Source organism: Gouania willdenowi, chromosome 6 (genome assembly GCF_900634775.1).
Source record: "Gouania willdenowi chromosome 6, fGouWil2.1, whole genome shotgun sequence".
NCBI classification, from domain to species: domain Eukaryota; kingdom Metazoa; phylum Chordata; class Actinopteri; order Blenniiformes; family Gobiesocidae; genus Gouania; species Gouania willdenowi.
In genome coordinates, this window is record NC_041049.1 from 954690 (window position 1) to 974374 (window position 19685).

The window sequence follows — 19685 nt, forward strand, 5'->3', positions numbered from 1 at the left end:
CAAAACAAATTATTTTGCACCGTATGAATTTTAACTCTTTAAAACTAGGACTACTTTACTGTTAGTCTGTGCACCGCCATGTTGAAATGACGTCATTGATAATGCTAATCACCCCTTTAGTCCACAGTTCTATAGAAGTGAAGCATTCAGGATCATTTCACAGCTTTTTCAGTCAAAATAACAACTTGTGCTGCTCTAAAAATCAGTAAAAGTTAAAAAAGTGGATGTAAACCTTTTGTTCTGAGCAGCAGTAGATGCTGGATGTCTGTACTTACATACATGGAGCTTTTCTTCACAGCGTCTACTGTGGCCACATCAACTTTTTAAACTTTTACTGATTTTTAAATCAACCCAAAGCAGCACAAGTTGTTATTTTGACTGAAAAAGCTGTGAAATGATTCACTTCTATAGAACTGTGGACTAAAAGGGTGATTAGCATTATCAATGACGTCATTTCAACATGGCGGTGCACAAGTAAAGTAGTCCTAGTTTTAAAGAGTTAATAAAATGAATATTTTGTTTTGTTAGGCAGAGATCTACTAATAAGGACATTTGTAAAAACAGTGAAGGATCAGTTTAAAATCATCACCTTGAATGGAAAAAATGGTTAAAAGATCATTTAAGTCAGGGAACTTTTTAAAATGTATGTAAGCAATTTATCAAACTCTCAGTCTTTTTACTTTAACAAAGGTGGTGTAGCAACACTACATAACAAGGCATCATATCAGTCTAGTAATTTCTATTAGTTATTGAGGTAACACACTCATATTAATAAAATCATACTTTAAACAGTGTTTGAACGCCTCATTTCACACAGTTTAGACAATCATATCGTTTACAAGATAAAACGTTACTGCTTTGGTTACATTAGGCCTGGGTGATATGGACCAATATTCATATCTATATATTTTTACTCTAAATGACAATAGGTGATATAAACCATTTATTTTTAATCAATAGTTTTACAATAAAAACAATAATAGGTCAAAGTCAGTGGAGCCACAAAGACCCTTTTATTAATCACTAGCAGCACAATAACTACATTTGGACTTTTTCCTTCATTAAGGCTGAAATGTGATTAAATGATGTAGTGTTGCTAAACCACATTAAGGACGCTGCCCCTTTAAGAAGTGTGTAAATAGTCCCGTGAGTTAGTTACAGAAAAAAAATACATGCAGTGTTTGCTTCAAACACTCAGAACTGATGAAAACAGACGCACATCTGTACTGGGCCTCTGACAGGAAGCCGCTAGCACACAGGAAGTAGCACAGCAACGTGTCCGTTCACTGGGAGGGAGCTCTGATCCTTCGGTGTGTGTGTGTGTGTGTGTGTGTGTAGTACCAACATGAGCCTGAATAATAAATGGTGTGATTTGGTAGAGAAAGTGCTGTGAATGGGCCACAGACATGGCACCGCAAGGGATAAAATGTGAACAACTGACGGTTCTACCATCTCTGTGATTTGGCAGATCATCGTCATGTTTGAATCCTTAACAATCTAATATTGTCAGATCGCAGACCCTTAATTTACTGACTCCTCCTCCCACAGAGTGTAAACATGTTGTTGTTTCAGTCGTTGTTTATTGTTTACAACAAGGCTACATCACTGATGATGTCACGGCATGTCAGTCTCTGCACCTCGTTACCCAGAGTTCTCTCTGCCTCACTTTGTGGATAAACAACTAAAATACAACCCACGTTTAAAAAGGTCAAAGGTCACTCCCAAGTACTCCAGCGACCCTGAAGCATTATGGGAAAATCCCCGGCCTCTTTGTTGTTGTTTTTTTTTTTTTTTTTTAAATGGCACCAACAAAAATGTCCGTCCGCAAAAATAAAGATTTTTTTTCTAAAAAGGTGAGCAGGCACGTCCTCCTCTGGCTCCGCCCTTGGCACCACCCCCTCCATGGAAAGGGGCGGGGCCACTCATCAGTCCACCTGTCAATCATCAGAGCTCGACCTGTTTCACATTCACAGTCAGTCATCGTCATCACCGCGGCAACGAAACCTTCGACCTGTGGGAGACGACAGGTAAACAAGTAAACAGGTGATAGAACAACAGGTAAACAAGTAAACATAGTTAAGATGCAATAGGCATAGACTGCCGGGGGGGGGTCTGGCATGCTCGGTTGGAGAGAGGTTGGAGAGGGCGTTAAGAGAGAGGTCATTTAGGTTAGAGAGGGACCGGAGAGGGTCCCATTCCTCTCTCAAACACTCCCTCTATGTCTGCTTCTTCCCTTGTGTGTTTGCTCCTGTACTCCTTCTGGCTTTTGTCTTGCAGGTCCGTGGGATCCTCAGTGTGGAGTTACAGAGTCTCAACAACTCTGTCTCCACCCTTTCCTCTGCACACACCCAACACAGCATAACGTGGATGGCTGTTCATCATAGGAATGGGATCCACACAAGGTTCCTGCTGCTTAACAGAAGGTTTTCCTTGCCGCCATGATGAATTCATGTTGGGTGTGGGATACATATGTATGTGTATATACGTATATATGCATATGTGTGTATCCATAAAATGAAGAGTCCGTCCTTAAGACTGCTCTACTGTAAAGTGTCTTGAGATACCATTGGTTATGATTTGGCGCTATACAAATAAAAGATTGATTGATTGATTGATTGAAACAGGAGATAGAACAACAGGTAGACAGCCTGAAAAAATAACCTGTAACCATGGTGATTTAGCCTCTACAGCTAACCTGTAACCATGGTGATTTAGCCTCTACAGCTAACCTGTAACCATGGTGATTTAGCCTCTACAGCTAACCTGTAACGTGATTTAACAACTAGGATAAAGTTATCTCTGCTGTCAGCGGTGTGAGAAATGAGTGTTTTATAGAATATTCATCGTTTCTTCACCCAAATATTATAGTCATTTAATTTGTCTGTTGACTTTTGCTTTTAATATTTTTTTTTATCATAGTTTATATATAAAAACGAAAATAACAAAAATATATGATTTGAGTAATGAAAGTGAAAAGGCATATGGTTTATTAGGAATATTGTCCTTATTAATAAAACACAGGAAAGTGAGAAAAGATTCGGAATAATTTGACTTTAATCATAATGACTGTAATGTAACAAATAGAAGATAATTTTTTCATGTGTGTCCTAAAAAAAAAAAAGGATCCTGTACTGTTGGGTTTCACATTATTCTGACTTTTTAACTTTACAATAACTTTATTCATTTCATTTATTTTTCTGTCAGACTTCTGGATATTTAGTAATACTGATACATCCTGCTTGTGGAATTACTGTCTTATGTTTGATTTAAACTGATTATTGGAGATCAATAAAGGTCTATTGTATTCTATGTTAAACTTATACAAGTATGAATATAATAATCAGTGATTTACAAAAGTGATCAGCTCCACCTCCTCTTTCTGTAACTGTATCAGTTCAGTTCAACTCTACATATTTATGCATTAAAGCGGTGGGCTATTGTCCTTTCTCTCTCCTTTTTAGCAGCGCTGTTTCTTTTTTCCGTATCATGTTTTTTATTTCTTCATCTGTTGATCACAGGTGAAAACCAAGCTGAGCGTCTGTGATCCATACGTTCATCAGTGAATCTGTGATCGTATTCATGGTCTTCTTCAGAAAGCCGGGACCGCCCACTTATCTCAAAAACATCCACAGCTTCACTAATGCTTCATCTCCTCATCATGACTCAGCAAACACACAACCAATTTATCCAAGATAGCGCCAACCACACTTAGTCCAACCACGCATTCTCCTTTATCCTGGTTGGAATTATCACACTTTTGTGCAATAAGGTGATAGAACAACAGGTAAACAAGTAAACAGGTGATAGAACAACAGGTAAACAAGTAAACAGGTGATAGAACAACAGGTAAACAAGTAAACAGGTGATAGAACAACAGGTAAACAAGTAAACAGGTGATAGAACAACAGGTAAACAAGTAAACAGGTGATAGAACAAGAGGTGTATTCCAGAAAGGAGGTTCCATAAGCTCTGATTCATCACAGCTGCTATGAAATGGATCAATCAACCCTGAGTGTGTAAACCTTGTGTTACTTACGTGCAGGCGTGCCATTAAAAAGCCATCATCAATGGATCAAAGATAACAAGATGGTGAAATAATCAGGTGTTTATAGAGGAATATGAGCCTGTTCTAAATGTTCACACAGAACGCTACTTCAGCGACTATAGTCGCTTAAATCACCTGTGACTAGTCGCTTCATCACTTCATCGCTCTAATGACGTGACGACCGGGGAATAATGTAAATAAAATGTGTGTGGGGCGGGGCTTATCATAGACAGCTCCACCTGAACTAAAGGTATAAATGATCAACTCACTCATAATGTTATTATAATTTAAAAGGTTTATTCAAGGAGTATTAACTTTCTTTGGCCCCAGTAAGTAGAGGAAGTGTACAGCCCTCCCACTATAGTGGCTATAAAGACATGGCATCATTTATATTGATTATTAATATGATGTCAGAGTCATCTCGACGTCTAAAAGAGATGACTGAGCACGGATTCAAACCTTTGACCTAACGGTCCCAAGCGTGCTATCTTAACCCACTGCCCCGTCATAACTTTCACACTACGTTATCAACTCCACAGTTCATGACTATGAATCCAGATGTATTACAGTAATAAATAATGTAAACGTCGAGCTTTAAATGTGTATTAATTTAAATGATCATCTCCTCCTTTACATTCTCCACAGGTTTGTTTTCAGGGAACTTTACTACAGACGTCAGTAGATGTTTTAATGTAGATCAACCTCAGTGTCTGTCACTAAATGATCTACATCTACAATGTTATAAAGAAAACTACAGTTTGATAAAAACATATAAAACAACACAACATTAGTAATGATGTGAACACGTCTGTGGTGTGATGTCACTAATATGTGTGTGATGTCACTAATATGTGTCAGAGAACAGTGTCAAGGTTCATTAAAGTGTTCCTACAGAAGCAGTAGTCAGGTGGGCGGAGCCAGGGAGAAACCCAGGGTTTCTTAGACTAAACCTGCCAGTGAGCAGGTTTAGTTCATGGATATTGTTTCCATGGTAACAGACTCAGAAGAACATATCTCGCCTTCAGAGTTTCCCTCATTTGAGCCCAAACATACTCAGAATATGAACATAACCCACTTTATGGAATACCCCTCTGGTAAATAAGTAAACAGGTGACAAAACATCAGGTAAACAAGTAAACAAACACATTAGGTAAATAAGGAAGCAAAGAGAAACAAACAAAAACAAAGGCGTTAAGTGGGCGTTACCTGCTGCTGATTGACGGCTGCAGCTATCGGAACAGACGTGTGAACTCTCTGATGGACCAACACACCTGTTTACACTCCTCCGCACTGTAAACAACAACAAACAACAACAGTTAGTCAGTCAGTGGGGTGGAATGAGCTCGTCGTCGTGGTTACCGCTGAGCTCAGCACAGGCTGAGTGTTTCTGACACGTCTCAACTCGCTCCGTGTTCCAGTGAGTCAGTGAACACATCGCTGCAAGCTCACTATGAACAAATCTGTTTAACCAGTGACTGCAGGAGGCCCCGAACGCATCACCTGTCACTGTGCAACATACAGCCTGCAGACAGCGTCCCTGAACGCATCACTGTCTGCAAACTGAGTCCCTGAATGCAGACAAAGACATTGAACAAAGATGGAGTCCCTGAACGCCTCACTAAATGCAGATGGGGTCCCTGAACGCCTCACCTGGTAACCTGTTTGTGGAAGTCGGTCAGCTGCTTGTGTGTGACGGTTACGGCTCCTCCCGATGTCTCCTTAGGTAAACCTTTCAGGGCGCTCTCTAACCAGCGGCAGAAGGTCTGAGAGGACAGGGGTCAGAGGTCAGGTGGGCGGGGCTGAGGCTCGGCCGACGGTGGCGTTGCGTTTACTCACGGGTCGGTCGAACATCATGAGCTCCCAGAGCACCTCGGCCACGTCGGGCAGCGTGTATGGCGGCAGACAGAAGCAGCAGGAGTGCATGAGTTGAGTGACCAACTGCTGACCGTGCTGCTCCAGGGCCTGACCAATCAGACGCTTCCTCAGCTCAAAGTCCTCCTCGTGCTGCCAAGACAGGAGGCACGGGTCACATGACCTTGTACATTCAGCACAAATCACAAGCCCCTCAGAGCTGTGGCACTAACCAGCCTCCATACTCACGTCGTTGGACACGCCCGTGTGAACGAGATCTCTGACAAACTTCATGACGCTACAGTTGGCGTCACGGTGGTCAAGCGCGGTGGCGGCGACGGCGCACTGGATGATGTGAACAATGATGCTGCTGCCGAGCAGCGTGATAGGACTCCTCTGGACGAACCTGAACACGTGCTGAGTTAAGCCCTGCCCCCTGAGGCTGAATGTGAATGAGCTGGTGACCCACCTGGTGGCGAGTCTGAACAGGTCATCCACAGTGTCGGGGTGGTTCCTCAGACCGTTGGGCTGCTCCAGCAGCTGGAAGGTGGGCATGCAGAGCGCCTGTGTGTAAACAAAGCATCAGCGACCAATCAGACCGCAGCGTGCTCAGTGACATCACAGTGGTGGGCGTACCTGCAGCATGTCCAGCAGCCCCCCCCTGCAGCCCTCCTCCATGCCGTACTCGTCTACCAGGATGCTGCCCAGGTACAGGAAGCAGGAGTGAGGGTACACCTGGTACACGCCCACCATCTGAAGTAGAGACACCAGTGTTACCATGGCAACAGATACTCACAGCACTGAGCAAAAGTGTGAGTGAGTCTGACCTGCGTGACCAGAGGCTGCAGCAGGGAGGCGGAGCCTTTGCCCACGCAGCGAACAGCGAATCGTAGACAACGACAACAGCGCTCGACGATTCTGTTATCAGCCTGATGTGTGTTTAGAGTGTCTGAGAGCACGGGCCAGATCTACACACACACACGCACGTGTTTAAATATACATACACACGCACACGCACCACCACTCCACATCCAGACTGTAAAATGAATTGTGTCTGTTCTCTCCACCTTGGATAAGCTTCTCTTAGGTTTAAACACAATGTATCCCATCTGTTATCACTCTCCCTCTGACACCAGTACATGGGGCACTGGGCATACCCTGTGCAGTCACGGGGGTCCATGAGGACACAAAGCGGTGAGTTTTTGACCAAAATAAGCCAAAAAAAAAAAAAACTGCTTTAAATACATATACACACACCTCCTGGATGACGTTCTGACAGGGGTGAGTCTGTCCGTTTTCAACGATTGGGTTTGTGTGTCTGAAAGAAACAAACAGAATAAACAAACAAACAAACAAACAGAAGTTGATCTCTGAGTGTAAACTTCTCACCTGAAGATGACTGCCAGTCTGTCGAGCCACACCGTTGGATCAGCTGATTTACCATTAGCAGAACCTTCAGCGAGAAGCTGGAAGTACAGAACACAGTTACACACACAACAAACACACACATCAGAAACACACACAAGGACACACCTTCTTCAGAGCTATGACCTGCACAGCACAAAGGTCACTGAGACACTCTGCGATTTTATCCAGAGGAAGTCGAGCCAGAACCAAAGCCGTACCTGAGGAGAGAAACAACTAGTTAAACTAGTTACTGTCAACAAGCAGCTGGACCAGAGATAGCTCGTTAAAATAGTCGTTCCAGAAAGTTTGTTTTGTATTATTTTTTAAATATGTTGAGGTTTCACTAATTCAGTTTTTTTCCTTCCTTATGAGGACACATCAAGAGGGGGCGTGGCCAGGCTGACAGAACTGTCAAGGTGGCCACACCCAGAAGGGACTCATAAGGATACATCAAAGCGATCAACAGAGGCCTCTGAGCAAGACTGACAGTTGGCAGTCAAAACATGTCAGGAGATCAAAGGAAATTTAAAATGAAATTTCCTGAAAAAAAAGTTGTCTGAATAAATGAAATCATAACATATTTGTTGAACTAGTTACACAATGTTACTTCTGAATCAGATAAAGCTAGTCTAACTGGTTAAACTGGTTAGACTAGTTAAACTAGTTGAGCAGTGACCTTTGAGCAGGCCGACGGCGGCCTCCGTGGACAGGGCGAAGGAGTCGAGGGAGCGAGCGATCTCCAGCAAACCCTGGAAGTGCTGAGCCATGTGGTCACGACACACTGAGCACATGTTGTGGATCGACTTAGCCGCCGCAGACGCTAAGGGCTTCTCTCTGAGGCCCTTCATCAGGTAGTTCAACACAGGGTCTACACACACACACACACACACACACACACACACACACACACACACACACACACACACACACACACACACACACACACACACACACACACACACACACACACACACACACACACACACACACACACACACACACACACACACACACACACACACACACACACACACAGTGTTACACAGAAGCTACAGACCCAGGTAAACAGGAAGTGGTGTCGTACCGAGGAATCGGGGGTTCCTGTCCACCACCTCACTCATCTCTCCAACCAGCTCGATGCTGGTGTAGCGCACGGCCATGTGCACGCTCTCAGGGAGCAGCACCACCTGCTGCAGAACCTCCGACAGAGTGGGGTTGTTCTCCCTGTAGGAAAACAGCCTCAGTTAGTGACCAGGACCAGGACCAGGACCAGGACCAGGACCAGACACTCACGGGTCTAGACTCTTGGCGATGGCGGCCATGATAAAGAGGACGGCCTCCGTCACTTCCCACGGAGGGTTCCCATCCTTCAGGGTGGAGTAAAGCTGTGACCACAGAAAAGCAAAAATGTTACTTTTACGCTTTTCCTTCATCAGAGCGCCACAACAACACACGAAAACCACACAAAAGTCAAGAATTAACAACAAAAGTAGAGCTGGGTGATATGGACAAAAACTCATCTCAACATTTTTCTCAAAATAGTGATATACAATAAAAAAATCTTGATCATTTTATTTAAAACAAAGTCTGACCATGAAGACAAAATGCAACACTTTAGTCTGTTTCTCCTCTAAAGGACAGCACGTGTGAGTGAGTTCAGGGGAAGGTCTGGGTTTAGATGCACTCAGCAATCCATCAAACTGTGTTTTTCTTTTTATGCTGTTCTGAGAAGTAATGAAAGCAGCGACTCTTAAAACAACTATTTTAAAACACAATAAGCTCTAAAAAATACATATATCGATATAGACAATATTACAATTTTTTATATCCCCAAAATAGAAAACTCGATATATTTTGAATGTTGATATATAAGCATTGCGTGCACTCACACACACACACACACACAGAAGATGCTGATTGGTCCAGGGCTCAAACGATAACACAAACCACACCCACATCACATTTCTGATCAACCAGGGCAGCTCTCACAGACGGTTGTCAGGGACAATAATACATGAAATAACTGAAAACAGCTTGTTCTCCTTCACCTCCTTCAGCACCAATCAGAACGAAGCATTGTAGGTCAAAGGTCAGTTGATGTTACCTGAGAGAAACACTCCATGGACCCCACCAGGAAGATCACATCTTTGACCAGGTCCGACACCCTCATCCTGAACTCCCCAAAGTCGTCCGTGTCCTCAGGGATCCCCTCCTACACAAGGAGAACAACATCAACCTCTGCTCTCAGAACATCTCATTCAATGTCATCTCAACAAACATCACACACTGTGGTCTAAAAAAATTCAGAAATTTCAACCAATTGTTCTGTGGTTCTAAGGTTCTTACGTGGTCTGGGTCCAGCTGACAGTGCCGGGCTAAGCAGTGCAGCAGTCTCTGTATGTAAGGTCTGAAGATGGAATGAAGCGCTGCATCGTTGATCTTGTACAGATGTTCTCCCAGTCGGTACCAGAAGTTGAAGGAAATCTCCACCACCTGGAACACAGAGGAGCAGAATCTCAGGGCGGGGCTCGCTACCTCCTGCTGAGGGCCCGTAGCAGGGCTGCGTACCTCGTACTGCGGATGTCCAGCACAGATGAGCAGCAACTCTAGGGTCCTGAGGTCCCCCATCCCCTGCCCTGGACTCCTAACCGTGGTCTCTAAGAAGGTCTCACAGAGCTCGGTGAAGATCCTGCAGTAGTTGAGGACTCTGCAGACACAAGAACACGTTAACATCTGATCCTGTCCCTGCAGGAGGTCCACGTTCTGATATGGGTCCTACTTGTCCAGGTCTTCTCGGGCCACAGCCATGTGGTAGGCCGTCTCCAGGGTGAGAACGCCCTGGAACAGCTGCAGGGCCAGCGCCACGTTGTTGTCCACGTTCTCCATAGCGTACAGGGCGGAACACACGCAGTCCGACGCCGCCTCGTGGAGGTTGGTGGACGTCTCGTCTCTCTGCTGTGAGGACAAACAGTGAGCTGTGAAGAGGAGGACCACGAGGACCACGTGGAGCACATGTGCTGCACACTCACCAGGACCTGGAACAGGACCATGAGCAGCTGGTTCCTAGCCATGAAGTTACTGTCCAACACTCCAAGATTAAACCAACTACTGAGACACCGGAAAACCTTAATCAGCATCTTCTCATCACTGACCGTCTTCTCCACACAGGACGTCTGTGGACAGGGACAGACACACGGTTATAGGTGGATACAGACAGTTACAGGTAGGGAGGGGCGATACAGACAAAAAATCATCCCAATTATTTCTGGTAGTTATCACGGCGACGATAAAAAAACCAATAAAAAAATTCCCAAATGAAAGTGTAAACAGGTTCCTTACAAACACATTAAATTTAATTCATCATCACTAGAATGTGCTTCAGTAAAAACATTTATACATTAAAAAAGCTACAATAAATCTCATAATGAGTTAGATAAAGTTATGGTTGATAAATATCTGATTTATTATTACTAAACCAGATCAGACTTGATGATTTAATCATTAATCAGCTTCAGTCAAATTATATTTAAGACTTTTTATTGGAATTTTATATTAAATTTTAAGACCAACTTCACAGTAAAACGTCACATTAATTACACAGGGTTAGGGAACATTTTTTCCTGTGTCTAGTGCAACTGGTGGACCCCAAAGTAAACACACAAAAATACACAATAAAAAAACAGACAGAAATCAATAATCAAAATCACTCAAAACACACAAGAAGACAACAAAAAGTCAGAAATCTATGATACAACGTAAATACTAAAAATAAAAACCATAAAGAAACATTTTCTTTATATTTACATTTCCACATGTTGTTGAAAGTCCCTCTGCAACCACCTCTGTTACGATAAATTATATATTTAAAATAAACTGTTGCCATTTATTTTGAAACGTGAGACTAATACAATCATAAAAATCATACTTGTGTTAAAATGTAAGACTTTTAAAATGTTGATTTAAGACATTTTAATGATAATTAAGGCCTTATTTTTAGATTAATGAATTTAATTCCTTTGAAGACTTTTGAAGGATCTGCAGGAACCATGTTATTTACTGAGAGCAGTATTAACAGTAATAATCACAATTGTTACATTACTGTCTAAGCTTTGTCTGTGAACATGTGAAATATAATTTAAAAATATTGTGTTTCACACATTGGGACAGATGAATAGTGACGATAGTTTTATGTTAACATTTACATACGTCATCAACAGGAATTTATTGTTTCTATCGTGGGAATGTTTTTGACTATACATCGTAAACAATAACAAACATCCTTAGCTACAGTTAGCTACAGTTACTGTAGCTACAGACAGCTACAGTTAGCTACATACAGCTACAGTTAGCTACATACAGCTACAGTTAGCTACAGTTAGCTACAGTTAGCTACAGTTAGCTACATACAGCTACAGACAGCTACAGACAGCTACAGTTAGCTACATACAGCTACAGTTAGCTACAGTTAGCTACAGTTAGCTACATACAGCTACAGTTAGCTACATACAGCTACAGACAGCTACAGTTAGCTACATACAGCTACAGTTAGCTACATACAGCTACAGTTAGCTACAGTTAGCTACATACAGCTACAGTTAGCTACATACAGCTACAGACAGCTACAGTTAGCTACATACAGCTACAGTTAGCTACAGTTAGCTACAGTTAGCTACATACAGCTACAGTTAGCTGCATACAGCTATAGACAGCTACAGTTAGCTGCATACAGCTACAGACAGCTACAGTTAGCTGCATACAGCTACATACAGATACAGTTAGCTACAGACAGCTACAGTTAGCTGCATACAGCTACAGTTAACTGCATACAGCTACAGTTAGCTGTATACAGCTACAGTTAGCTACAGTTAGCTGCATACAGCTACAGTTAGCTACAGACAGCTACAGTTAGCTACAGACACCTACAGACAGCTACAGACAGCTACAGACAGCTACAGACAGCTACAGATAGCTACAGATAGCTACAGACAGCTACAGTTAGCTACAGACAGCTACAGACAGCTATAGTTAGCTACAGACAGCTACAGTTAGCTACAGACAGCTACAGTTAGCTACAGACAGCTAGAGTTAGCTACAGACAGCTACAGACAGCTACAGTTAGCTACAGACAGCTACAGTTAGCTACAGTTAGCTACAGACCGCTACAGACAGCTACAGTTAGCTACAGACAGCTACAGACAGGTAGAAACAGCTACAGACAGCTACAGACCAGCAGTGTAACCACGGTGCTGGAGTAGTAGGACAGGTCCTGGATAATCTCAGTCCTGCGGTTTGCTCCGATCCTCAGAGATCTGCTGTGAACCTCCTCAGGAAGAACCGTGAGGATCTCTATGAGGAACGGCATGGAGCTCACATCACTGTTGTACCTGAGAACAAACACACACGTTTACTGATCTACATCACACGCGCACGCGCGCACACACACACGTACTTTTCTATGAGCGTGTGAACGCATCCTTTCCAGGACGCCATCTGTAGGGCGAGGTCTGCGATGGCCAACGCCAGCTGGAAAAACAAACAAAACCTCCGATAAACAAACAAACAACTTTTAGTATTATTTAGCAAAAAATAAATAAAATTTCACAACAATTGAAGCAAAATCACAGAAAACGACTATTTTTTAAATAATATTTCAATGTGGTTATTTATATTTATGCAATTAGTATCATTTTTAATGATTTTCATTGTAAAACGTGAACTTTCAAATGTTTAAAATTACAGAAAGTTAGAGATTTTACATTTTTACTCATGATCACATTAGTTTTATATGGAATTACAGTAAAAAATCAACAATCATTTAAATATTCACAAAGCTGCTGCATTTGGACATTTTTTATTTTTGCTCTACAAAGAAACTTAAACTATAATTGGCACGATTGGTGCTTTAGGACGTTTTGTAGATTTTCATTTCATCATCTACTTCAAACCTTGTGGTTTTCTTTATTTATTAAACCTAAATACTGCTGACTGTGCACTTTATTTCAGTCAAAGAGCTGAAAACATGTCAGCAGTGGAACCTGTTGGTCACGTTTAGCTCGTTTTTAAAATGTGAAAAATTAAAGACTAAAGGAAGTGATATAATTTAGTATTTTGAAATACTTTATTAATCCCTGAGGGGAAATTACATTACATCTGTTATTTTTCACTGTAACGATGACCTTCTGAGGACTGTCCCTTTAAGGTAACGTGAGGTCATTGTTGAGTCAGACCTGCCTACTTCCTGATAGTACGGACGGAGTTTAATGTTACTTTTCTGTTACCGTCCCGTCTGAAACGACACAGAAGCAGGGTTTGATCTTCCTGTTTACAATAAACGTGCAGTGTGACGTAACCAGTGGTTTTGAGTCACACACACATTCACTTAATGTAATACATCCACAATGTTATAAAGAAAACGACCGTTAGCTAAAAAACCCATAAACGTAAATCAACACAACATTAGTAATGATGTGAACACGTCTGTGGTGTGTGATGTCACTAACGTGTTTCAGAGAAAAGAAAAACAAATGAAAGATGATTTCTCATTTATTTGTGAGTCAAATATTACGACGGTTGGCGGTACCAAATCATTGACACTTACCAAAATATAAATGGGCCCATTACTACATACGTGTCTCGGGGCGCCGACTACTCCTCCATTAGTTCTCGTTAAATCAAAATGCAGTTTGCTATGAATACTCTATGAATGAATATGATGACACACTCTGAGACCTTCTGTTACTCAGTGGAACCGAGTCATTTGACTGAATTTTCAGGAACATGGTATGTGCTATTCGGCAGAGACGTAGTTCATTCAAACTTGTTATTAAAAAATTTAAGAAAGTAACAAAATCATAATCTGTTGGAGAAAAATATCATTTCACACTTTGACAAACATTCCACTTCTTTTTTTCCCATTTACTTAATCTCACAAGTTAAAAAAAAAAATGAAGTAAATTGTATTTCATACCATTTATACTTGTTAATGTGAAATTTGTTGTGATTGATATTGTGATGAATCGCGATATATCCTATTGTTTAGTATCAGGATATATCATGCTAATTGTAGCATCAGATTTGTGGCAATGCACAGCCACGACTCAAGACTGCGACCAAATTCATCGCATATGCAACTATTTTTTCAGTGTGTGCGAGTGAAAATTTTATCTGGTCGCATCTGTGTGAGTGCATATGGTGACTTTATTTTGGACGGAGCGGCTGAACGCCCCGTCACACAACTTGTCTGCAGGTAATGCTACGGTGAATGCGCTGAGTATAAACACCAATGTGCTCCTTTGGAATACACGCAGTCCATGAATGGAGCCAGACATAACGAGTCGTTCACTGAGTGCACGCTCACATTGAGAGCAGCAGTAAAAAGGAAGAACGTGCTGAGCTCAGCGATAGAATCAGAATCATCAAGGAGGGACCAGAACTGATGGACTATGATACCAGGACAGATGTTCAGCTGTGGTTCTCAGTGATGTTGATAGGTTTTCAATGTAGTGAGTCCCTGGACCCACAGGTGGTGATTTGAGTGGGTCTCTGGGAAATTCTATGGGTCCCCAATAACAAAATGTATTTCTTTCTATTTCTTGCTGATTTTAACACAAACTAAACATTCTCATCATCATGACAGAGTCAAAAAATTAATTGTCACCAAAATAAAACCAGAATGTTCTTGTCTGAACATCAACTAAATCAAATAAACTGAGTCAATCACAATGAAACTTAACTAACACAGCGTAAAGTCTGTTGAGAAAAATAAAATGATCAGATATGTTTATGGTGTATTATAAGCAGCTAATTAACTGGCTAGTTGTTGTTGCAGCGGCTAAACTAGCATGTACTCAATGGGATCATGTCTGCGCTGCGTAAAGGGTCCGCTGATGGCTAGGTTTATTTTGCTAGTTACTGTGATTTTAAACATAAGTTGTTTACTTTCCTGCACCTGTGACTAACCTTAAGTTTTAAATCCCTGGTAAGAAACTAAACCAACAAAAACACTATTTCTGGAAGAAAATACAGATTTTAATTGTGTGGGAACAGATTCATTTAACCACCAATGTACAGGTTAAATATGTATGTTTTATGTGTGGCAAGAAATGAGTAATTAGCATGTGTTGATCACATGATCATGTGTTATTATATTCATGTTACTTTTTGTAGACTTTCATATACATTAACTATAAAAATCTACTTTATAAACATTGTGTTCATGTAAACTGAGATGTGTAAGAATTTGAAGATGAAGATAATGTTTTATTTATTGATGTTAATTTATTTTATTTTAAACTGTTTTTAAGTTTCCATTTACATGATCAATATAAATTAAATCAAACATTATTCTATATAATTATATATAATGTAATCCACTGTATTGTCTTCATAGAGAAGGTATTTATGGCTCCAGGAGGACTTTAATCCAGGTGAGATGAGGTTCAATGGTTCCTTGTAGAGTAAAGGTTACAGACCCCTGACCAGGGGAAGAGGGTTAGGAGACCCCACTATCAGAGCTGGACCCTCTCAATTTAATTCATGGGGTGAAACAATGCAGATGATAAGTTGGTTATGCTAATGTTAAATTAATTCATGTACAGCATTTATGTAAAATAATAAAACAGAATAATTGTAACCTGTTGTTATGATTTAATGTTATTTTAAAAAAAATAGTTACGTCTTCTTTAAAAATGATATAAAATCAATGACCTGTTATTTCAGCCACTGATTGTTGCAGAAAAACTTAATATTGTCACTAAAACATTTAGCAAATATATCTCGTCATTGTCAATCTTAACTTCATACAAAACTACGATACGCTAGTTAAGTCTACTACTCATCAGGTGTGGCTATGCTGTAGACTTCCACCCCACTAAAAAAAGGAAAAAAGGGTGTGACCAACTGAGAAAGTTAGTGTTGAGCCCTGACAGCCCTAGTGTAAGTGTGTGTGTGTGTGTGCGTGTCACCTGTGTGATGATGATGGGCGACAGCTCCCTGAGGTTCTGTATGTGCGTGAGCAGCGAGTCCCTCAGGGCGTTGTGCGTGTCAGGAGGAAGCTCGTAGAACGACGTCTGAATCTTCATCTTCATGGTCTGAGCGGCAAAGTAACACGACTCCACGTCCTGTTTGAGCTGCAGCAGCTGATCTGAGATCTCCCACGCATACATCTGGAGCCAGGAGTCAAATTACACCGGGGTTAGCTAAAACGGTCCACGTGTGTGTGTGTGTGTGTGTGTGTGTGTGTGTAAGAACGTCTGCTGCACGTCTATCAGAGTGTTTTCTGACGGTGTGTGCAGCGTCCGCTAGGGCTGGGCAATGTGAACCAAAACTCGTATCTTGATTATAATTTTTTTTTCTTCACAAAATGTCGATATACCATATAAGATATAAATCTCAATATTTTTAACTCTATAAAGTCTGACCAGAAAGACAATTCTGGGTTAAATTTGCTGATGAAATATGCCACACAGACACATTTATTTATTAACAAACAGCTGTACAATGTGTGACACTTTTGGCTTTTTGTCCTCTAAGGGACAGCACGTGTGAGTGAGTTCTGTAGTGTGGCTGATTTAGGGGAAGGTCTGGTCTCAGACTAGGGCTGGGCAATAGATCGAGTTTTCTATTTTGGTGATGTAGAAAATAACAATATCGCTGATATATATATATATATTTTATATAGTATATTTTGCATTACAATACTTGTTTTATGGGTCCCTGCTTTTGCTACAACGCAGAACAGCAGCAAAACCACAGATGGATTTCTGAGTGCATCCTAACCCAGACCTTCATCTATGTGTGTACAAGAAATACATGTGAAAAGTAGTGAAAGCAGCAACTTCTAAAATGAGTATTTTAATTAAAAATAAGCTATAAAATAAAAACATATCAACATGAGCGATGCAGTCATTTTCAATATCGCCAAAACAGAAGTTGTGTATCTTTCACACAATCACACAGTGACAGCACTAACACACTAAGTGACACTACAGTACGTACACACACACACACACACACAGAGAGAGAACCGGAAGCAGCCGCTGCACAGACTGTCACACAAAGTTTTAAATCCTTTCCTTTCAACACAAACATCAGATATAAGTGATCTAAGTAACTAGTTAGTGATCAATAGTGATCTAAACTAGGTTAACTAACCCTAACCAGGTGAGGTGAGCAGCTGTTAACCAGGTCAGACACGGGCTGGTTGACTAACCGGTTAGTGACGTTTCACCAGCATAGCTTCACCTGTGGTCACGTGATGTATCTGTATTTAGCCGTGTAGCATGCTAGCTAGCCGAGCTAGCAAGGCCGAACATTCCCGTTAACTAGTCGTGTCGCGTTAAACCCGCTGAGCCACTTTAATAAAGGTGACTAACTTTGTCTCGCACTGTATGCTGAGTGGAGCTCGGATGCTAAGCTAAAGGCTAACACCGTGACTTTCCATTCATTCCGTTAGCTTAGCTCTGATGCTAACAGCAGCAGCCCTTCTGAGCCTGCGCAGTCCGCTCCACCTGTTCGGTCCAGGTGAGAGCCGAGGCGGTAACGCAGGCCCGGGCCAGGATCAGGTCTGACCCGGGACAGGACAGGTCCCCCTTCCCCGGGTTTCTCACCGATCTCTGCAGCTCTCCGAGCCACAGCGAGGCCCGCTCCTTGCCGGCCGGGTCCGGGTCGTGGTACAGCGCCTGGACCGCCTGGTAGACCAGCGTCAAGTTCGGTTTGGACTCCATGTCGGATCGAACGGGGCTGAACCGGGCTGAATGCACAGCAGCAGCAAGGCGGGTCCGACTGGGTCTGCGGCGCAGCGCCGAGTCTGTCCCGACGGACAACAGCGACGCGATCTTTGGTTCCGGCTGAGAGAGACGGAGCGTGTTTGTCCGAACACAAACACACAAACACATTCATATTGTTTCTGATGGCATTATCATTTATTATATATGTATTAAAGAATTCATTTAAAAAACAAAACAAAAACCTGAGAATGACAAGAATGAAAAGAAATACACAAATCATTTATTATTATTTATATCTGATCTGAACCTATGATGGACTGGCGCCCTGTGCAGGGTGTACCTTAGCCTGGGCCCAAAGGAAAATTAATCTGATCTAAGTTTTTATTAAAATGACTGTACAAAAAGGTACATAAATGTTCAGGATAAAAAAACAAACCTTAAATACATCAAATAACGAAAACCAAACTAAAAAGAGTTTGAGGATTAAAGCTCAGATAAAATATGTTTCACAGACTTTTTCTCTTACGTAAGGAAGTCCAATTCCACCAGTAAAAAATAAAATAAAACTAAGAATAATAAAATATCAATTAAAAAAATATTGACTTGGTATCTCATAATTATGAGATAATATCTCAATTATGACATAACATACTAAGAGATACTAAGTCATAATTATCAGAAAATGCTAGTGGTTGTTGATTCACAAATGAAACATTTTTGTGCCAATTTTGCAAATATTTAATTTATTAATTTTTCATATTTATGAGATATCTTATGATTGAGATATTATCTCATAATTATGACTTAAGTTTTTTTTTAATTAACATTAGTTTACTTTTCCTAGTTTTTTGTTTTTACAGGCTGAAATGTGCTTCCATAAATACGGCTTTAAAAACAATGAGAATGCAGTTTCTCACTCTTCCTAAACTTTATATTTGGCATCATGTTCAATGTTTTTTAGTTTTCATAACTTTGTTCACGGCAACATTTACTCAGAACATTTCATGCTTTGATGGTAGAATCTGCTCCACAGGTTTCTACTTTAAAATGTGTTTAAAAAAAACAGTGTATGGTGAAAAGTGTGACTTTATTCTGATTAATATCACAGATAATTAGATTTTTTGCTGAGAAAAGACACGTCACCAGAAGAATAATAATAATATTCATTAGAGTGATGTACATTAGGTTCACATGAACTGAGGAAACAAACAGCATGAGAGGGAGAACATGCAAACTCCACAGAGTGTGACAGTGAGTGGAGGCGGAGCCTCAGAGCGAGGTCGTACCATACCCATGCCTTCATCATCATCATCATCATCACAGCCTGTGTACGACACAACCTCACCCTGAGACACCTTCATCATCTTCATCATCATCATTGTCATTGAATTAAAAGTCATTTCATTGTAAAAATTAAAAAAAAAAAAAAAGCAAAAAACAAACAGGAAATAAATAAATAAACAAGTTAAAAAACCACACACACACAAACATGTCCACCAACCTTTGAACATGTCACGAGTTGTTTACAAACACAAACGAAATCAAAGTTTAAAAAAAACAAAACAAAAAAAACAGGCACACAAACCGTCTCACATCAGCATTTCAGAGAATGTTTACAGTAAACAAACAAATAAACAAACAGGCCGAAGATAAAC

At 41.0% G+C, this 19685-nt stretch overlaps 1 protein-coding gene across 1 annotated transcript; it reads right to left on the bottom strand.

Moving 5' to 3' along the window:
- Window positions 1–1563: 1563 nt before the first annotated feature.
- tnpo3 (transportin 3) lies at window positions 1564–18027 on the bottom strand. Its single transcript, XM_028449200.1, has 23 exons — window positions 17911–18027; window positions 16267–16467; window positions 12753–12826; window positions 12531–12687; window positions 10333–10476; window positions 10083–10258; window positions 9872–10010; window positions 9650–9796; window positions 9408–9515; window positions 8597–8688; window positions 8388–8527; window positions 7980–8171; window positions 7430–7521; window positions 7286–7362; window positions 7154–7214; window positions 6724–6864; window positions 6533–6649; window positions 6366–6460; window positions 6146–6302; window positions 5882–6049; window positions 5696–5808; window positions 5252–5335; window positions 1564–2011 (listed from the first exon to the last, which is right to left on the bottom strand). The coding sequence occupies exons 1-22, from the start codon at window positions 18025–18027 to the stop codon at window positions 5275–5277; spliced, it is 2769 nt and encodes a 922-aa protein (XP_028305001.1). The 3' UTR covers window positions 1564–2011; window positions 5252–5274.
- Window positions 18028–19685: the final 1658 nt, after the last annotated feature.